Source organism: Procambarus clarkii, chromosome 6, assembly GCF_040958095.1.
Source record: "Procambarus clarkii isolate CNS0578487 chromosome 6, FALCON_Pclarkii_2.0, whole genome shotgun sequence".
NCBI classification, from domain to species: domain Eukaryota; kingdom Metazoa; phylum Arthropoda; class Malacostraca; order Decapoda; family Cambaridae; genus Procambarus; species Procambarus clarkii.
In genome coordinates this window covers 16,605,514-16,625,691 of record NC_091155.1, presented here as the reverse complement: position 1 = coordinate 16,625,691, position 20,178 = coordinate 16,605,514, and the positions used below count along the sequence as shown (strand labels likewise).

Sequence of the window (20,178 nt, the reverse complement as noted above, 5' to 3'; positions counted from 1 at the left end):
GGGTGTTCCCAGCGTGTGTATTGCCTCCGACTTTATGCGCTTACAGAAGATGCGGCGTTTCCTGCTGCTTCTCATTTATATTTTTCACGTATTTCTCACTGATAAAAATACACTTTTAGGTTTGCTTTAGAGAAAGAACGAATAATCAAAACACACATTAACTAGCAATAACACGCTAATTGTTCTTCACCGTTACTAATCTGGTCGCTATAACTCACTGTAATTGAACACGAACACGAACACCACTAACACACACACAGCTCTCATCCTGGAGTAATGGGTTTGAAAGATTTTCCATACAACACTTGAGACGTGTCCGTCACTCCACAGCACCACCATCACTAACCATCGGTAACGTCTTTAAGCCCAGTCGTCTGCCCTGCGGACGACCCCAAAGATACATTCACAAATCATACTGAACTGTGTATTCAAAATCGATATTTTCATATAAAATAAAATTATATATTAGAAACTGATGCATAATTAGGGCTAGATTAGGTTAGGTCTTTAGGCTCTTTGGGGAATTTTTTGTATTTTGTGAAACGTTAGTGAAGCATTTACAGACATAGAATTAGTATAACAGACCAACCCGTCCTTGACACACGTCCATTACATCCAGTGGTCGACCCCACAGATTCATTCATAAATTTGTACATGCTGTTCATTCAAAAAGGTAATTTTCTTAAATATAAATTAATATTATAATATATTAGCATATTGTGCATATATAGGCATAGGCTAGGATAGGCTAGGTGTTTAGGTTCTGTTGGCGATTATTTGTATTTGTAGTGCGTGGGTGAAGCATTTACAGCGTTGTGGTTCGAACAAAATTCGTCAGTGAAGCACTTGTTCCGGAAGTGTTCGAACGAAATCAGTTGTGAGTCGTGTGTAAACGTTTTTCATTCATAAACAGCTGGGGTTTGGCGGGTACATGGAATCACTTTTGGGTCTTTGTTTGGAGGACGGGCTGAACAGACCGTCCTCGTCAACAAACGCCAAAAGCTCGTTAATCCAGCCACCAAACCCCTTGTTTATGAATTTAAAAACTTTACACACGACTCACATCTGATGACGTACGTAGTTTTCTCGAGCGGTGCTTCGATCACGGCCCTCCGCCAAAAAAAGACCCAAAAGTGATTCCATGCACCCGCCAAACCCCCTGTTTATGAATGAAAGCGGTTTACACACGACTCACAACTGCTGACGTTCGAACATATCCGGAACAAATGCTTCACTGACGAATTTTGTTCGAACCACAACGCTGTAAATGCTTCACCCACCTACTACAAATACAAATAATCGCCAACAGACCCTAAACAAACTTAGCCTAACCAAACCTAACCTAACCAATGCTTAAATGTGCACAGTATGCTAATATATATACCAATACTAATTTATATTTGAGAAAATTCCCATATATTAACATTAATTTATATTACAAAAATGTTATGAATGAACAGCATATTAAATTGATGGATGTGTTTTCGAGGTCGGCCGCTGCAAGGAATGAACATATAGCCTGAGGACGGGGGGAGTCATTAACTGGGAATCATGCATAGAGAGTTTTCCTAGTTCTCAAAACAACAACATACAAGCCTGTTATATGTCAGCTTTCGTGCAGCAGCACAAGTCTCCCTGAGGGTAAGATGTGCTTATTTTCCTTCATGAACACTTTCAGGCATTTTCTCCCCCAGAGGCACGCGAGAGAATTTTGTAGGTTACACAATGTAACACAAATTTTTGTTCCTATCAAACATGTACTATTTTCTGATTGCTTATGCCTACAAAGTATTAAAAATTACTACTATTTTCCCTCAAACTTGGCTTTGCCTTTTTCCCCTAGACAGTTTAAGGAAAACGTTTTGAAGGTGCTTGAAGGGTGCTGACTCCTTACGTAGAGACGTGACAAATTGGTTCACAAGTCGACAACCTTCAGATGCCTTTAACAGGAGAAAGCACTAAGTCATTATGTGTCTGTAACCCTTGGAGTGGATAAGGAATAAGGATTTGGGATAACATTGAGGAGAAGAATAGTGCCTAACCACTTGGATGGTCGGAGATTGAACACCGGCCTGCAAGAAGGAAATCCGTCGCTCTACCGTCCAGCCCAACCGGAAGAAAAAAATAATATGGGAACAACAGCCTTTTTCTATAATTTAGAGGAAAAAGCAATCGGAAATGTTCATTTAATTCCGAGAAACTAAAAATAAATTTTAACTATGTTTTCGCCAATTTAGTTCCACACACGCAAAAGACTGTACACCTGTTGACTCTTTTTTTGGAACATGTTTGGAATGCATTAACAGTAAATGAATGCATTAAACGAATGAATGCAACAACAGCATCCCTGTTAAGAACTTGCAAGCTTGAACTGTATTTTGACTGTGCAGTTATCCGTAACTTTGCGGTTAGTGTACAGATCTGTTATCCGTAGCAGCGTGGGTAATGTTAGCTGTTGCAGTGTTGGTATACTGTAGAGTAAGCTCTAGCAGTCTGGGTATACTGTAGAGTAAGCTGTAGCACTGTGGGTATACTGTAGAGTTAGTTGATGCAGCTTGGGTATACTGCAGAGTTAGTTGATGCAGCTTGGGTATACTGCAGAGTTAGTTGATGCAACTTGGGTATACTGTAGAGTTAGTTGATGCAGCTTGAGTATACTGCAGAGTTAGTTGATGCAGCTTGGGTATACTGCAGAGTTAGTTGATGCAACTTGGGTATACTGTAGAGTTAGTTGATGCAGCTAGGGTATACTGTAGAGTTAGTTGATGCAGCTTGGGTATACTGTAGAGTTAGTTGATGCAGCTTGAGTATACTGCAGAGTTAGTTGATGCAGCTTGAGTATACTGCAGAGTTAGTTGATGCAGCTTGGGTATACTGTAGAGTTAGTTGATGCAGCTTGGATATACTGCAGAGTTAGTTGATGCAGCTTGGGTATACTGTAGGGTTAGTTGATGCAGCTTGGGTATACTGTAGAGTTAGCTGTTACAGAATGAATATACTGGTGAATAGCTGTAACACTCTGGGTATACTGTATATCTTTTTGCAGTAGTACTGGTACACAGCGGTATACAGTAGTGCGGGTATATTGTGCTGTTATCCAGACCAGTGCGGGTATACTGTGCTGTTATCTGGAGCAGTGCGGGTATACTGTGCTGTTATCTGGAGCAGTGCGGGTATACTGTACTGTTATCCGGAGCAGTGCGGGTATACAGTGCTGTTATCCGGAGCAGTGCGGGTATACTGAGCTGTTATCCGGAGCAGTGCGGGTATACTATACTGTTATCCGGAGCAGTGCTGGTATACTGTGCTGTTATCCGGAGCAGTGCGGGTATACTGTACTGTTATCCGGAGCAGTGCGGGTATACTGTACTGTTATCCGGAGCAGTGCGGGTATACTGTGCTGTTATCCGGAGCAGTGCGGGTATACTGTGCTGTTATCCGGAGCAGTGCGGGTATACTGTGCTGTTATCCGGAGCAGTGCGGGTATACTGTGCTGTTATCCGGAGCAGTGCGGGTATACTGAGCTGTTATCCGGAGCAGTGCGGGTCTACTGTGCTGTTATCCGGAGCAGTGCGGGTATACTGTACTGTTATCCGGAGCAGTGCGGGTATACTGTACTGTTATCCGGAGCAGTGCGGGTATACTTGATATTTATTTAAAATCTTTCGAGTTGAAAGACAAAAAAAAATACACGAGAACAAACTTTGGATATTTTTGGACTGTGGATTTTGTCGAACAAATTACCGAGTAATAAAATAAACACGGCTTTGCTTTATTGTTACAAGTACAGCGTAACGTTCAGATATATAAGTTAAGCTGGATATAAATAGGCACTGACTTTCATGGGTCCAATCGACCTCATTCAGTGCACAATAGAAAGTTGTTTTCACATATACATATATTAAAACATTGATTGTAATCATGATATATATGTACTTCCGCCTACAGTTTAGACCTATTGTCTTATGTATGACCCTCTGTCCTGCATGACAGTGAATACCAGCATTATCCTCACTTTAATAAGACTTACTCGAAATCCTCAGATTAAGCAAAATTGTAATTAATTTTGTCAATAAAGATGTTAATAATAATTCACTTTCCTGTATTCTTGAGTGCCTATGTTCCTGTATCAGGGTAACTCCCTGATCCATTTTTGATGGTGATAAAACCTTAGTCATTTTCCCTTGCCCAACAAATGTCATTATAAAGACGTCAAATTTTAAGTTACCATAACTTGCTCTCATTAGTGTGAGGTAGAAGTAACCTGAGACAATTATAATTTCATTGATTCACTAGCTAGTGTTGAATGTGTGACAGTAATTATTATAGGATTATCAGTAGCCATACAAATAACTTATGGATTGCTTGGTTGATAAAAATGTTTGTGGGGATTGAAATATCAAGGTCTTTGGAGCTATATAACTATAACAATTCTTCTAAAATTGGGTTAAATACATAATTCATTGATATTCGACTGACTCTCACTCCAGGCACCATTTGTTTATAAAATATGGCTTTTCTTTCTATCTACATTAATTTTTGCTAAAGTGACTTTTATGTGTTATCATGATCTTGGAGATGTCGAAGATGGTTGATTGCCTCAATTAAATGGAAAATTTGAACCAGCCTCCCAGGGTCTCCTGATGAGGATCATTGGACCAAACAATGTCTTTGGAAACATCTATGGCATTCCAAACATTCCAGTGTTGAGGAAACATCAACAAAATATAAAGAATTATATCAAAATATTGATTGCTGTAGAAACATTTCCTTGGAAGTATACATATTTGGTAAACAAAATAAAAATATCCAGGGCTATTACATATTATCCATATTATCTATTGCCAGATATCCAGGATTATATAAAAATTATCCAGGACAACAGCACAATTCACAGAGTCATAGCTGAACCCACACCAACAATTATCCAGAACTTTAACCAAAAATATCCAGGATAAAGTAAATTAATTAGGTCTATAGACAAATTTTCAGAGCTACAATAAAACTATCCACATCAATAAAAAAATGTCTTGGGCAATTAAAAAATATCCTGAGCAGAATATTCAATACTATTACAAAATATCCATGGAAATATCACATATATCCAGAGCTACTGACAAAAAAAAATCCAAATATATAGCAGAAAAAATCGAGGGCAGGATCCCTGGTACCTGTGGTCTCTGAGGACAGCATCCCTGGTACCTGTGGTCTCTGAGGGCAGCATCCCTGGTACCTATGGTCTCTGAGGGCAGCATCCCTGGTACCTATGGTCTCTGAGGGCAGCATCCCTGGTACCTATGGTCTCTGAGGGCAGCATCCCTGGTGCCTGTGGTCTCTGAGAGCAGCATCCCTGGTACCTGTGGTCTCTGAGGGCAGCATCCCTGGTACTTGTGGTCTCTGAGGGCAGCATCCCTGGTGCTTTTGGTCTCTGAGGGCAGCATCCCTAGTGCCTGTGGTCTCTGAGGGCAGCATCCCTGGTACTTGTGGTCTCTGAGGGCAGCATCCCTGGTACTTTTGGTCTCTGAGGGCAGCATCCCTGGTACTTGTGGTCTCTGAGGGCAGCATCCCTGGTACTTTTGGTCTATGAAGACGAAACAAACACTCCATTCAAATGTAAATGAAAACTAAGAGAAATTCTTCTTTACATTATATAGACAATCACCTTCCGGGCCTCGCGCTTCTTGACATATAAAGTCTACAAAGCTCTAAGGATCAACACATTTAAGAAGAAGAGAGAGAGAGATTATTTATGTAAGAGGAGAAATTTCAAGGGCTGGAAAACTTTAGTCATCCAAAGCAGACAAGAACAGGGTAACAAAGAGACTCGCTTTGCCCCAAAATATAAAAATGGAGCAACAATAGAACAAAAGGGTGACAAAGGAAAGGGAAGATGACAGACTGAAGATTTGTGTTAGATTCTTACCGAGAGACAACAGTCAGCGCTCACTGTTGAACAAAAGCTTTTTTTTTTCACCACACAGTTCAGTTAAGTTCAGAAGCGCACGTTGTTGTCCCCTAACTCCCCTTGCCACTTCGGATGGGTATAGGGTGTTTATGTAGCTTCAGGGCACCAATCCCCCCAGCCTGGCTGATACCTGGTTGATACCTGGTTGATGGGGTTCTGGGAGTTCTTCTACTGCCCAAGCCCGGCCCAAGGCCAGGCTTGACTTGTGAGAGTTTGGTCCACCAGGCTGTTGCTTGGAGCGGCCCGCAGGCCCACATATACCTGCTTGATGTGGTTCTGGGAGTTCTTCTACTCCCCAAGCCCGGCCCGAGGCCAGGCTTGACTTGTGAGAGTTTGGTCCACCAGGTTGTTGCTTGGAGCGGCCCGCAGGCCCACATACCCCCCCCCCCCAGCCACAGGGCATGGCGAGAAGGCACCCCTACGCATACATAATTCCCTATCAAACACAAACTAAAATACACAAAAATGGCAGATCTCATCACAACCCACAAGAGTTAAGATGATAATAATAACACACAATAATAACATGAAAATAACATACACAAAATGGAAAATTCTACTGTATTTGTTTTTTTCTTATATGGGACACGGCACGTCATTTAGAACGGGTCGCTGGAGTTGGCAAATGACCCCCCACCCCCAGGATCTAAAGGCTTCGTTTTAATATTAAACAGTTTCAGAACAGAGGCGGGACCAAAGAGCCAGAGCTCAACCCCCGCAAGCACAACTAGGTGAGTACACAGGCGTTACTGTATACACCTGTACCCGTAATCTTACAAGATTACCTTTTAATCGTTTACTCCCTCGATATAATATAATCACTGTTTAACCATTCCCCTTTCGGGAAGCAGCCAAATTAGTTGTTCCTCCCCTACCCCCCCCCCCACACACACAACACTCTGGTCCTAACCGGTGTTTCTGGGCCACTTTGCACAAGATCTGGATTCCTCCTGTCCACAAACTTGACGGTCACTGTAAGGAAAAAAAAGAGTTCTCACAAAAACCTAACTGCTGCACGCTGGCAGCCCTCGACAGGGGGGAAGGGGGGACGGAGGGTCTGGGCAGGAAGAGAGAGGAGTTTGGATGACGGAGAGAGAGAGAGAGAGAGAGAGAGAGAGAGAGAGAGAGAGAGAGAGAGAGAGAGAGAGAGAGAGAGAGAGAGAGAGAGAGAGAGAGAGAGAGAGAGAGAGAGAGAGAGAGAGAGAGAGAGAGAGAGAGAGAGAGAGAGAGAGAGAGAGAGAGAGAGAGAGAGAGAGAGAGAGAGAGAGAGAGAGAGACAGACAGACAGAGACAGAGAGACAGAGAGACAGAGAGGGGCTCTGAAAGGACTCACAGAGAAGGGTCAGAGGGGCAGAAGACAGAGAGGGGCTCTCAGAGCAGAAAAGGGCTCTCAGAGGGGCAGAGAGGGGCTCTCAGGGACAGGTGAGAGAGACGGGAGGCATCCTGAGAGGGGGGAAGAGGGAGGGAGAGAGACCCCCTATCAGCCACTCCAAAAAAATTAACCCACATGAGGGGAAATATCACGTGACTGACTCTACACTGTTTAAAAGTATACTATGGTGCTATATAAAAGTATAACACGATGCTCTTTAAAGTATACCTTGATGGTATTTAAAGTATACCATGATTCAATTTAAATTATACCACGACGTTTTTCAAAAGTATAATATGATGCTATTTAAAACATACCATGAGTCTATTTCAATTATACCACAATGCTTTTCAAAAGTATACTATGGTGCTATTTGAAGTATACCATAATGGTAATTAAACAATAAAATGATGCTTTTAAATTGTATCAATATGCTATTTAAAGTATATTGTAATTCAGTTTAAAGTATACTATGATGCTCTTTAAAGTATACTGTGAATATATTTAAAGTATAGCATGATGTCATTTGTAGTATATCGTGATGCTCTTTAAAGTATACTATGGTGCCATTTAAACAATACCATGATGCAATTTAAAATATACCATAATGGTATTTAAGTATACCATGATACCAAGGAAAATTTACAGTTATTCTGTATGAGTATAAGAAAGCTATTTTAGGAATACTATGATGAAATTGAAATTGAAATTGAAATAAGTTTATTGAGGTAAAATACACACAAAGGGATGAGGTAGCTCAAGCTATTCTCACCCCGTTCAGTACATCGTGTTAATACATACATATATACACACATCACAAACAATAAACATATTACCAAACATTCTGAGAGATAAACATATACATTTCCTCCTTCACAAGTAGTATGGTATCAGACGTACACACAAATACTTTTATGACCTAGGTATACTGTATAGACAATTTGCAAGAGACATGTAGTTAATTCAACAAAAGATTACAGTCTTGGTGCAAAATTCTTATATCTCTCAAGAATATCATCGACCTTTCCGTTGTGACACATCCAGGCTATTTGTTCAGGAACAGTCCTTATCTCAGTGTTTCTATACCCATGATGATAATTTATGTATGTTTGGCTTTGCGTAATGATGACGGTTATCGAGAGTGAAAAAAATATATAATCAGTGTGAAACGCAATGGAATCATTTCCAAATTCAGATTTGTAAATGAAATAATTTTATAATTGCGGCAGCGGTTAATACTAGTTAATTTGCCCGGTGTTAACTGTGAGTGAAACAGTGTTCCGAATTGGGCATTGTGTCGATGGCCGAATCCGAATTCTTAGCGATAACAATTTCTGTGCTTCCGTTTGGACTTATTCGTTGCACTCCATTAATGCAGATCTCATCGCTTGCCAATAGTGTACGTAAAAACCACAAGTTCTGAAAGCGAAAGTACTCTCAAAAGTGATAAGTCATTTGAGGGATATTATCAAGGGCACGACAACCCTGTACTTAAAAATCTATGACAAAATTCCTAATTTGCCAACGAATGAGGACCATAAACAGCAATGGGATTCACGAGACAGAAAATAAGAGTAACGGAGACAGGAAGCCCAATCGCCTTCCTCACGCACTTATTTGACAAAAAAAAAAAAAATAAATAAATTGTGAGGGGGTTAAGCAGCTAGTTAATTGTCATGGCTAGGTGTTCCACATTCAACATCCAGGGAGGAACAAGTTTTGCCGCGACTACTGGCCGCATATATATATACCAGAGCCGGAGCGGCAGGAGTGCAGTGAGTGAACTCTCGACCTACCAATGGTAAGCAACTAGCAGCTCTCCCCCCATACTCGCTTCTGCTATTGGTTCTACTAAGTTTTCTACTTGGTTTACACACACACACACACACACACACACACACAAACACAGGGTTTTCAACCCTCTTTTGGAAGTACTGATATTTGATCATGCCGATCAGTTTTCTGTACTTTATCAACGGGGTTTAATTCAAATCAAATTCAAAATTCAAATGTTTATTCGGGTAAAGTACATACATACAAGGTGTGGTACAAACATTGATGGATTTATAGATAGAGTTAGTACATACAGTGCTTAAAGCCACTATGACGCAAAGCGTTTCGGGCAGGAAATTAGATATCGTTAGGAAATTTGGGTTATCATATTGTTTCACTTGACTGCACATGACGATAATTATTTATTTATGGTTATTAATGCTTACAACATTTATTTCCAACAAAAATTGACAGATCCATGTTTTTAACAAAAGTAGATGACATACACAATCACACACACACACACGTCCATTAAAACATACATAAACGTGCACAAACACATACATATACATGCACACAGAAACACACATACATAAACGAACGCGAACTAAGGGACACACATGGGAATTCGGTACCTAAAGGAGTCATATAGATGCCACAAGGAACTCAGGTGCCAGAGTAGATAATGAGAATGAAGTGAAGAAGAAGTATATTCCATTCTCGGAATCCGTTATTGGTAGATCTGACAAAATCCAATTAGAGGTTGTGAGGAGGGATTCAAGAGCCTAAGTCAGATCCCAGCTAGCGCTAATATGTGAGCACAATAAATATATGAATTTACCATTTAAAAATACAGTGTCATAGTGCTAAAATCTTCGCGTTGAAATCTCGCAGCATATGTTGAATGAGGTGTTTGTGTGTAGCATCATACCCGATACATAGAGAGCATAGACACCTCCTCAACTCCGGCAGTTTGGGTTCAATCGTCAGTAGGAGAACAGTGGCAATATCCGATAAGGACAACAGCCTCTCCTCGCTACACGAATGACTCCTGTCACATACGGTACCTTTAGGTACATTACGTTATGTATGGTATCAAAATACCACGATAAACCCCGGTCCTGTGTCACCATGAAGCCCAAGGGGACCTTGTTGTCAAAAATTAAATAAGGTTGATATATTTATTGTCATTTTTGTTTAAATTCGTAAATAAATATTTAGTACCAAAGTTAGAAAGCAGAGAATCAGTAATGATAACCTGAGAAAAAATATTTCCTGTATTGAAAGTAACGACATAAGTTGTTATGCGTTAATGGTAGCCACAGCAATAATTGCACAGCTAGTTGGATAGGAATATTTCCTTTCAATCTCTCTCTCTCTTCCTCTCTCAATCTCTCTCTCTTCCTCTCTGTCTCTCTCTCTCTCTCTCTCTCTCTCTCTCTCTCTCTCTCTCTCTCTCTCTCTCTCTCTCTCTCTCTCTCTCTCTCAAACTCTCTCTCTCTCTCTCTCTCAAACTCTCTCTCTCTCAATCTCTCTCTCTTCCTCTCTCAATCTCTCAATCTCTCTCTCTTCCTCTCTCAATCTCTCTCTCTCTCTCTCTCTCTCTCTCTCTCTCTCTCTCTCTCTCTCTCTCTCTCTCTCTCTCTCTCTCTCTCTCTCTCTCTCTCTCTCTCTCTCTCTCTCTCTCTCTCTCTCTCTCTCTCCCTCTCTCAATCTCTCTCTCTCTTCCTCTCTCTCTTCCTCTTTCAATCTCTCTCTCTCTATCTCTCTCAATCTCTCTCTCAATCTCTCTCTCTCTTCCTCTTTCAATCTCTCTCTCTCTATCTCTCTCAATCTCTCTCTTCCTCTCTCAATTTCTCTCTCTTCCTCTCTCAATTTTTTTTTCTCTCTCTCTCTTCGTCTCTCTCTCATTCTGTTTCTCATGCTTTCTCTTCTTCCAGGAAGTTGCTCACCGCAACATGAAAGTGAATAACGGAGTCATAATAATAATAATAATGCTGAATTATAACGTTGACGGAACCGGAACATGTTCACTTTCTCTCAGCCCGCGAAGCGTCGTGCAACATGCAAACACAGCCTCTATGCACCATTAACATAACGCTCTAAATTCTTGTTTCTCATATACCTCGGAAGTATTCTAATACCGCGTTATGGAAAACTGTTTATAATAAAAAGAAATATAATAATAGAATCAAGTGCTGAAATATACTAATGCAATTAAGTGTTGAAAGATAATGATGCAATTATATTGGGAATATAATTTTTAACGCGGATTTTAAGAGGTTTTATAATGAATTGTTCTTCGTCACTTTTCACCTAACACATAGATTTCCTTCTATTGTACTTGTTAAGTAATGGTCTATTGACGCTCACTAAATGCCAAGACTTGTTCTCTAAATGCCATAAATGTTCATATTCCATGATCTGGCCCCTCACTGCCTGCCAAGCGACCGGTCACACTGGGTCTCGATATAAGAACCTGACCTTTTACACCAGTGACCCGCACTCCTTAAACTGTGACCTGAAAGTATGAGGCGATTGGGAAATGATGGCGAAGCTCAAAGGTCTCTTGACACACTTGATTTTAATTCGGTAGACGGGTATTTTTGGGGTTAAATTATACCTGGTGGATTCTGGTATAAAAGAGAAAGGAGAGGTGAAGCATTGCTAAAAGGTTGGCGTAACATGGCACCTGGGTAGATGAGAAAGGTACCTTGATGGCTTAGATTGGCACCTTGATAATTGACATTGGTACCTGGGTGGCTTAGAATGTCATCTGTTTGGTTGAGAATGGCATTTTGGTGGATCATAAGCTTCTTAATATTAACAGTCTTCTTTAATTTTAATACTGAGTTTAGAACTATGAGCACACGTTAAGCGAGACGCACAATAGTGACTTCAATATATGAGGTTATTTGGGGATAATATAGTAAACATATTTTAAATGAATAGCTAGCAAAGGAGCTTTATCAAATGCAGTAAAATCCTTATAACAGAGATTTTCCTTAATTATGTAGGTTTTTATTACTGCATTGTTTGATAACTCAGTACGGTAAATGCTAACAATAGCCATTAACAATTAAAATAATTCACTTTAAAATGCGAATTATTGTTGTAATTCTCTTCTAGCAGATAACAAAAATGTTAGTGCTGTTTAAACAATTGTGTTTGTATAGTGATCAATTTCACGAACTGTTTTAATCTGGAGCGCTGAAGCAAGCGTTGTCAGCTATGACTTAGCTGCCACTGGCATCCCTATTGAGACTTCACAGTGTGTGAGAGAAACTTCTCTCCTACTGAGGCTTCCTACTGAGGCTTCTCGACCTATTGTTCTCAGTTTATCTGTATGACACGATCTCTCTTATATTTAAGGCCGGTTAAGTGTGCGGATTCAAAAATAGGAATATTTTGCTAGTTAATATAAATACACGGAACATTATTTCGTAATCTGCCAGTTTTAATCGGATTCAATTGCACATTATTTCTTGCTGACAACTGGATGAACTCACACGTACACGCACGCAAGCTCCCACACACACACACACACACACACACACACACACACACACACACACACACACACACACACACACACACATATCCACCCACCCACCCACCCACCCACCCACACACACACACACACACACACACACACACACACACACACACATATCCACCCACCCACCCACCCACCCACCCACACACACACACACACACACACACACACACACACACACACACACACACACACACACACCCACCCACCCACACACACACACACACACACACACACACACACACACACACACACACACACACACACTCATCCACACACACACACACACACACACACACACACACACACACACACACACACACACACACACACACACACACACACACACACACACACCCACCCACCCACCCACACACACACACACACACACACACACACACACACACACACACACTAGAAGACAGAAGAAAAAGAGGTGATATGATCACTACATACAAAATAGTAACAGGAATTGATAAAATCGACAGGGAAGACTTCCTGAGACCTGGAATTTCAAGAACAAGAGGTCATAGATTTAAACTAGCTAAACACAGATGCCGAAGAAATATAAGAAAATTCACCTTCGCAAATAGAGTGGTAGACGGTTGGAACAAGTTAAGTGAGAAGGTGGTGGAGGCCAAGACCGTCAGTAGTTTCAAAGCGTTATATGACAAAGAGTGCTGGGAAGACGGGACACCACGAGCGTAGCTCTCATCCTGTAACTACACTTAGGTAATTACACTTAGGTAATTACACTTAGGTAATTACACACACACACACACACACACACACTCATCCACACACACACACACACACACACACACACACACACACACACACACACACACACACACACACACACACACACACCCACCCACCCACCCACACACACACACACACACACACACACACACACACACACACACCATAAAAGCTTCCCGACAAAACACATCACATCAGATCAGGCAGCAATATGTCCATCAAACGTAACTAATGATCACGACCACAGTAAATCACACATTTCCACATACAATCTGGCGATCAGGTTAAATTTGTTCTTCATATGACAGACTTTACATCAAATTTCATTACTACTACAAATATAAAACTTCTCCATATATCCGGCAATAAAAATTGATATCAAGTAACTGATGGGAGTCCCAATGGCTTCCATTGATTGTACATGTATTAAAATTGCTTATATGTACATACATTTAATCAATACATCGACAATTGTTGCTGATATACGGTATGTTTTTCTCCGACAGATGTCCGTCCTCAGCATAGCAAGTCTAGCGCTTCTGCTGGCCTTTTCGGCGGCAGAAAAAGTCGATCAAGCCGTCAAAGTCGATGTTTCGGATGAAATAGAATCTGCAGGGACCTCACTTGGTCTCGGAAACTCCATTGGATTCGGCGGATTTGGCGGAGGCTTTGGACTCGATTCCGGTGAAATCGGGATTGGGAGCTCTATTGGATTAGGCCATGGCCTTGGAGGAGGACTCATTGGAGGAGGAGGAGGGCTTGGACACGGAGGAGGAGGACTCATAGGAGGAGGAGGGTTCGGACACGGAGGCGGTCTTGGAGGCGGCATCATCAGCGGTGGACACGGAGGCGGTCTTGGAGGCGGCATCATCAGCGGCGGTCACGGAGGCGGCCTTGGAGGCGGCATCATCAGCGGCGGACACGGAGGCGGCATCATCAGCGGCGGACACGGAGGCGGCATCATCAGCGGCGGCCACGGAGGCAGTCTTGGAGGCGGCATCATCAGCGGCGGCCACGGAGGCGGTCTTGGAGGCGGCATCATCAGCGGCGGTCACGGAGGCGGCATCATCAGCGGCGGCCACGGAGGCAGTCTTGGAGGCGGCATCATCAGCGGCGGACACGGAGGCGGTCTTGGAGGCGGCATCATCAGCGGCGGTCACGGAGGCGGCATCATCAGCGGCGGTCACGGAGGCGGCATCATCAGCGGCGGTCACGGAGGCGGTCTTGGAGGCGGCATCATCAGCGGTGGTCTTGGAGGCCTCGGTGGTGATAGCATTGAAGTAGGAATTGGAGGTGGACTCGGAGGCGGACTCGGAGGCGGACTCGGAGGCGGACTTGGAGTTGGAGGCGGTATTGGAGGTGGACTCGGGGGTCTTTACGGCCAACCATACTACAAGGGTTCTCTCTACCACGGTCTCTACCCCAATGAATACGTGACAGGCCTCTCCTCCGGGTACCTGGTAGATGCGTACTACAACGTAGATGGCAGCTACGGCGCCGCTAATGGCTTCCCTCTCTACTCCCTGGGTGCTGGCTTCTCTACCCTCAACGGAAAGCTCGGTGGCCATGGGCACCACACACTCAGTCTTGGAGGGATCAGTGGTGGTGGACTTGGAGGCGGTGTAGGCCTTGGAGGTGGTATCGGCCTTGGAGGTGGTGTCGGCCTTGGCGGTGGTATCGGAGGCATTGGTGGAGGTTTCGGTGGCATCGGTGGAGATATCGGAGGCATCGGTGGAGGTTTCGACGGCGGTGTCGGACTTGGCGGTGGTGTCGGACTTGGCGGCGGCGTTGGGTCCCTCAGCGGTTCTTACGGCGTTCCGAAGGTCAGCGTCAGTTACGGCCCTCCAATCAGCAAAAAATTCTGAGCACCGGGACTTGGTGCTAGAGCAGGTCCTAAGAGAGTCAACGAGATAACGATTAGTTTATATGTATATTTAAGTCCAGTTACAAGTATATTCTTTATTTTTGTGTATAATTTATTCCATAATAAATATGTTGTTAATTAATTGTTGTTTGCCTCTTCAACCGTTTCCACAAAATCTGCTCCTAAAATGTTTATTTTTTAAGACCTCTGATTTGGAATTATATTCTAAAACTATTTACAATAAATATGCATATACATACATGTATATATGTAAATGCATATTTCAACCATTCAAGCGATCATTCACATGGTTCAATGGTCCCCAAGCCAATACGCAACTGAAAACTCCACACCCCAGAAGGATTCGAACCCCAGACAGCCAGGAGCACTATGCACCCCTTGGCGTACCTGGTACCTTAACCACTCGACCACCATGACTGTACAAAAGACATTGGTAGCCAAGACTATATCCCCAACGACCCGACAGCACTTGGTCGTATGCTTGGGCATAGATATTTCATTGAATCACCTCATTTTGTGGGGCCACGTGACCAACACATATGCAAACAAGCTTGAATGGTCCCCAAGCCAACATGCAACTGAAAACTCCACACCCCAGAAGGATTCGAACCCAGACAGGTACAACATGGTTGCAGCTGGCAATCCCAATCATTATGGACGAAGAGGAGGTGGCCGCGAGAGAAAATCAGTAATAGGGAGAATCCGTCTTGGATACAAATATCCATGGAGATTCGGAATGGAAACAACAGTTGAGCAGCAGAGTTGCAGAATCTGTGATGAGAGTGACGGACACCGCCTTGACCACTATCTACGTGAATGTGAACACCTGAGAGACATTAGGAATATGTGTAGCATATTAAACCCCACACTGTTTAAGTTACGAAAACACTATTTATCAAATATTGATACTGTTCTTAAAAGATTCCCCCCTTTTGCACCCGCAAGATAACGTAAGATTTTAAGGGTTGACAGATGGTAATCTTCTTGTTTGAGGAGCGGTTAACTTGAGACAGTTAAGCAAGTCTCAGCTGTGTCTGGATGCAAGTGACAGGATGAACAACCCAGCGGGTTTTCTTCCTATTGAAGATTGCTGTACATGCTGCTATGGCGGTATGTCCACTCACAGGATGAGTGGCGCTGCCCAATAAACTCGCCCCAAAGGCTAAAATAAAACTAAAAATCACATTCCCTCCAAACATCCATCTCTGCTGCCGACCCATGCTCCTATGGTCCAGGGCCCACACGCACCATGTTGCTTAGGGTCAAGGGGTCAGATTCACGAAAGCACTTACGCAAGTACTTACGAACGTGTACATCTTTCCTCAATCTTTCACGGCTTTGGTTACATTTATTAAACAGTTTACAAGCATGAAAACTTCCCAATCAACTGTTGTTATTGTCATAAACAGCCTCCTGGTGCTTCGGAGCTCATTAACTGATTAATAATTGTAAACAAAGCCGCCAAAGATTGAGAAAAGATGGACAGGTTCGTAAGTGCTTGCATAACTGCTTCGTGAATCTGGTCCAAGGTTTGCCTCCGGGAGCACCTCGTTCTCTCCACCGCCGAGATTTTACCACGAGTCTCCACCAACGTCTCACCGGCCAACATCCAGGAGACAAGAGAGGGGTGTTCACTTGCTCTTCTTCAGGGATTCGGATCTTGAGAAGATATTCACCGCCACGACCACCCTACAAGACGCCGGCCTCACCCTCACGCCACCACGACGCTACCTGGCGGACAGGATCGTGTTCGCCAGGAATATCAGCACATGGATCACCAACTACAACGACGACATCCTCGCCAGCATCAACGACCAGAACCAGACGCTGACAGGAGTAGCGGTCTAGACCGTGCTGAAGTTAACCGCAGACCAACACGGAAGGTGACCTTCACTACGGCCATCGCAGTGACCCACGCTTCGGTCTTAAGTGCGCAGGAATCACCATACCACCAGGAATCACCAGGGAGCCAGTCGGCCGAGCGGACAGCACACTGTACTTGTGATCCTGTGGTCCTGGGTTCGATCCCAGGCGCCGGCGAGAAACAATGGGCAGAGTTTCTTTCACCCTATGCCCCTATTACCTAGCAGTAAAATAGGTACCTGGGTGTTAGTCAGTTGTCACGGGCTGCTTCCTTGGGGTGGAGGCCTGGTCGAGGACCGGGGCACGGGGACACTAAAGCCCCGAAATCATCTCAAGATAACCTCAAGATACCACCAAACGAAGTGACCAAGGAGCGCTTCACCGAGATCCGGCAGTGCTTTAAGTGCTACCAGTACTCCCACTACACCGGGAGGTGCATCGAGCGAGCGTGGAAATACAGTCGATGTAGTGAGTGCTCACGAGCACCACTACACGGACTACAAATCCTCCCACCGACGCTGTCTGCTGGGGGGCATCGCTCCTATGCCAGGTAAGTCCACTACGGGCTCACCATAGCCCGTGCTACTTGGAACTTGTTCCGAGTAGCTGAATCTATAACAACAACAACAGCTGTCTGCTCTGCAATGGCTCATACTCTGCGGTCTCACCTGACTTGTCTCCTCCGGCAAAAGGAAATCCAAAAGATGACGGCTACCGCTTCCTCTTCCACCATACCTCGACAAACAAATTCAGTCCCATCGGACTTCCTGGTCTTACCCGGGAACACATGAGATTCACCATTTTTGCCAATGATAATAACTCTTGTAAAAAATTTGTGTGGATCCCATCCCATGTTGGAGTTGGAAAACATGACTTTGTAGATCAATTGGCCAATGAGGCTTGCAGGAAAGAAAACATTGGTTATGAATTTGGACTATCTAATGCAGTTATTAGAAACATACAAATTAAAAAAAATAATTCAGATTTAGAAGAACTAAGAAATGCCCAGAGACCTGAAAGCTGCAGTATTAAAAGTTATGACAAGTTTTGTAATAATAGGTATTTGTATGGTCAGCACAGTAACCGGACCAGGCAGTGTGATGTAGTCATTGCGCGAATTCGCCTTGGCTGTAGGCACATCTAGCAGGTTAGTGAGGCTGAGCCACTACCAGAATACTCAGATTGTAAACTCTGTGATAAACCTTTAATGCATTCACTAGAACACTTTATTGATGAATGTGAAACCGTAAAGGACTTTAGACCTCCTGGCCTCTTGTACCACCAACTGTGTAACTATTTTATTGACTCAGGTGTTCTGGACGACATCCTAACAATTTATCCAAAATTTGCTTGTCCATTTTAAAGAATGAAGAACAATTTTTATTTATATTACTTCTAAGCTGCATCACTTATGAACCCATCCCTGCCCTTGTGTGGCAGTGAACAGTAGAAAGTTGTTTTCACATATCCATACACTAAAACATTGATTGTAACCATAATATATATGTGCTTCAGGCTACAGTTTAGACCTATTGTCTTATGTATGACCCTCTGTCTTGCATGACAGTGAATACCAGCATTATCCTCACTTTAATAAGACTATCAAAATCCTCAGATTAGGCAAAATTGTAATTAATTTTGTCAATAAAGATGTTAATAATAATAAACCACCACCCGGCTTCTGGGGACGCCGCACCCAGCCGACCGCACCACCTATGACCACACCACCACCGGACCAGTCTGCAGCCTCCACCAAAATCACCCTTTTACCCGTTCTCCTTCACCTCGCTGCCAAAATAGTAGGCAACACCATTACCAGCTACATCCGTGTCCTCAACAGGCTGCGCGTCACGAATGGACGTCCGACAGCTGCTGTACCTGATGACCTTCCAGCTTCCACAACTGCTACCGGACCCTCTACCCCGGGGACCCCGAGTCGACCCTCAGGGAGATGTCACTGTGGCCAGACCCCCCACCCACGGCAGTTATTGAGCTTGTCCCACTGACAGAGACGGCAGCAGCCTCCAGGACGACTCCGAAGACTTCGACCGACTGAAGACTTGACCGATTCCAAAGACGAACCCAAGGAAGACGAACACGATTACTCGACCGACTCCGATGCTTTAGTCGATGTCACCGGCTCTCCCGCCCATCATGCGGCCGTCCGGGCACCATTTGCTCCTCCTGATTAAGCACCGGCAACACCCGGACTGACAGGCTCCCATGCTGCCTCCTCTGGGTATTTCAGACGTGGCCGCGTACTTTCCAAGGATGACAGACGGCATAACTCCCTAATCCACAACGACTACTGGGAATACAAGTGCAGGGAAGCAGGACGGATACTTCCCATGGTCGTCCCTCAAGAACGCCTCGACCACCTCTGCGACTACGACAACTTGAAGAAGGAAATTCGCCCAGACTACCAACTTCGGGGAACTGGGATGAGGAAACCAACCCTCTTTGTAACACCCGGACAACTTCCCCTAGACCTAGGAGGAAATGTATATGTTTATCTCTCAGAATGTTTGGTAATATGTTTATTGTTTGTGATGTGTGTCTATGTATGTATTAACACGTTGTACTGAACGGGGTGAGAATAGCTTGAGCTACCTCATCCCTTTGTGTGTATTTTACCTCAATAAACTTATTTAAATTTAAATTTCAATTTCCCCTAGACCGGCCAGCCCCGCCGACAGCCCTCCTGTGGCATTCAGCTGTGAGCAAGGTGTGTAACCCATCAATTCACCGATCTGACCAGCACTATGGTCTTGGATTGAATTGGCGCGTCCACGGACCCCATCCCCACATCTCCAGTATCAGCTATTGATACAGATAATGGCTCTAGAAAGCCTCCACTTACGGGCTCACCATAGCCCGTGCTACATGGAATTTTTGTTTCCAGTAACTGATTTTAAAACAATAACAACAACATCCTCTCTTATGGGCTATTCATGCCCATGCCCCCTCTCGGGTGGCTTAATCTTCATCAATCAATCATCCTT

General features: G+C 43.6%; 1 protein-coding gene across 1 annotated transcript; it reads left to right on the top strand.

Moving 5' to 3' along the window:
* Positions 1-9,102: 9,102 nt before the first annotated feature.
* LOC123753247 (uncharacterized) lies at positions 9,103-15,434 on the top strand. The gene is made up of 2 exons (XM_045735237.2): positions 9,103-9,138; positions 13,935-15,434. Exons 1-2 carry the CDS (start codon positions 9,136-9,138, stop codon positions 15,291-15,293), a joined length of 1,362 nt encoding a protein of 453 aa, XP_045591193.2. The 5' UTR covers positions 9,103-9,135; the 3' UTR covers positions 15,294-15,434.
* The last annotated feature ends 4,744 nt before the right edge of the window (positions 15,435-20,178 follow it).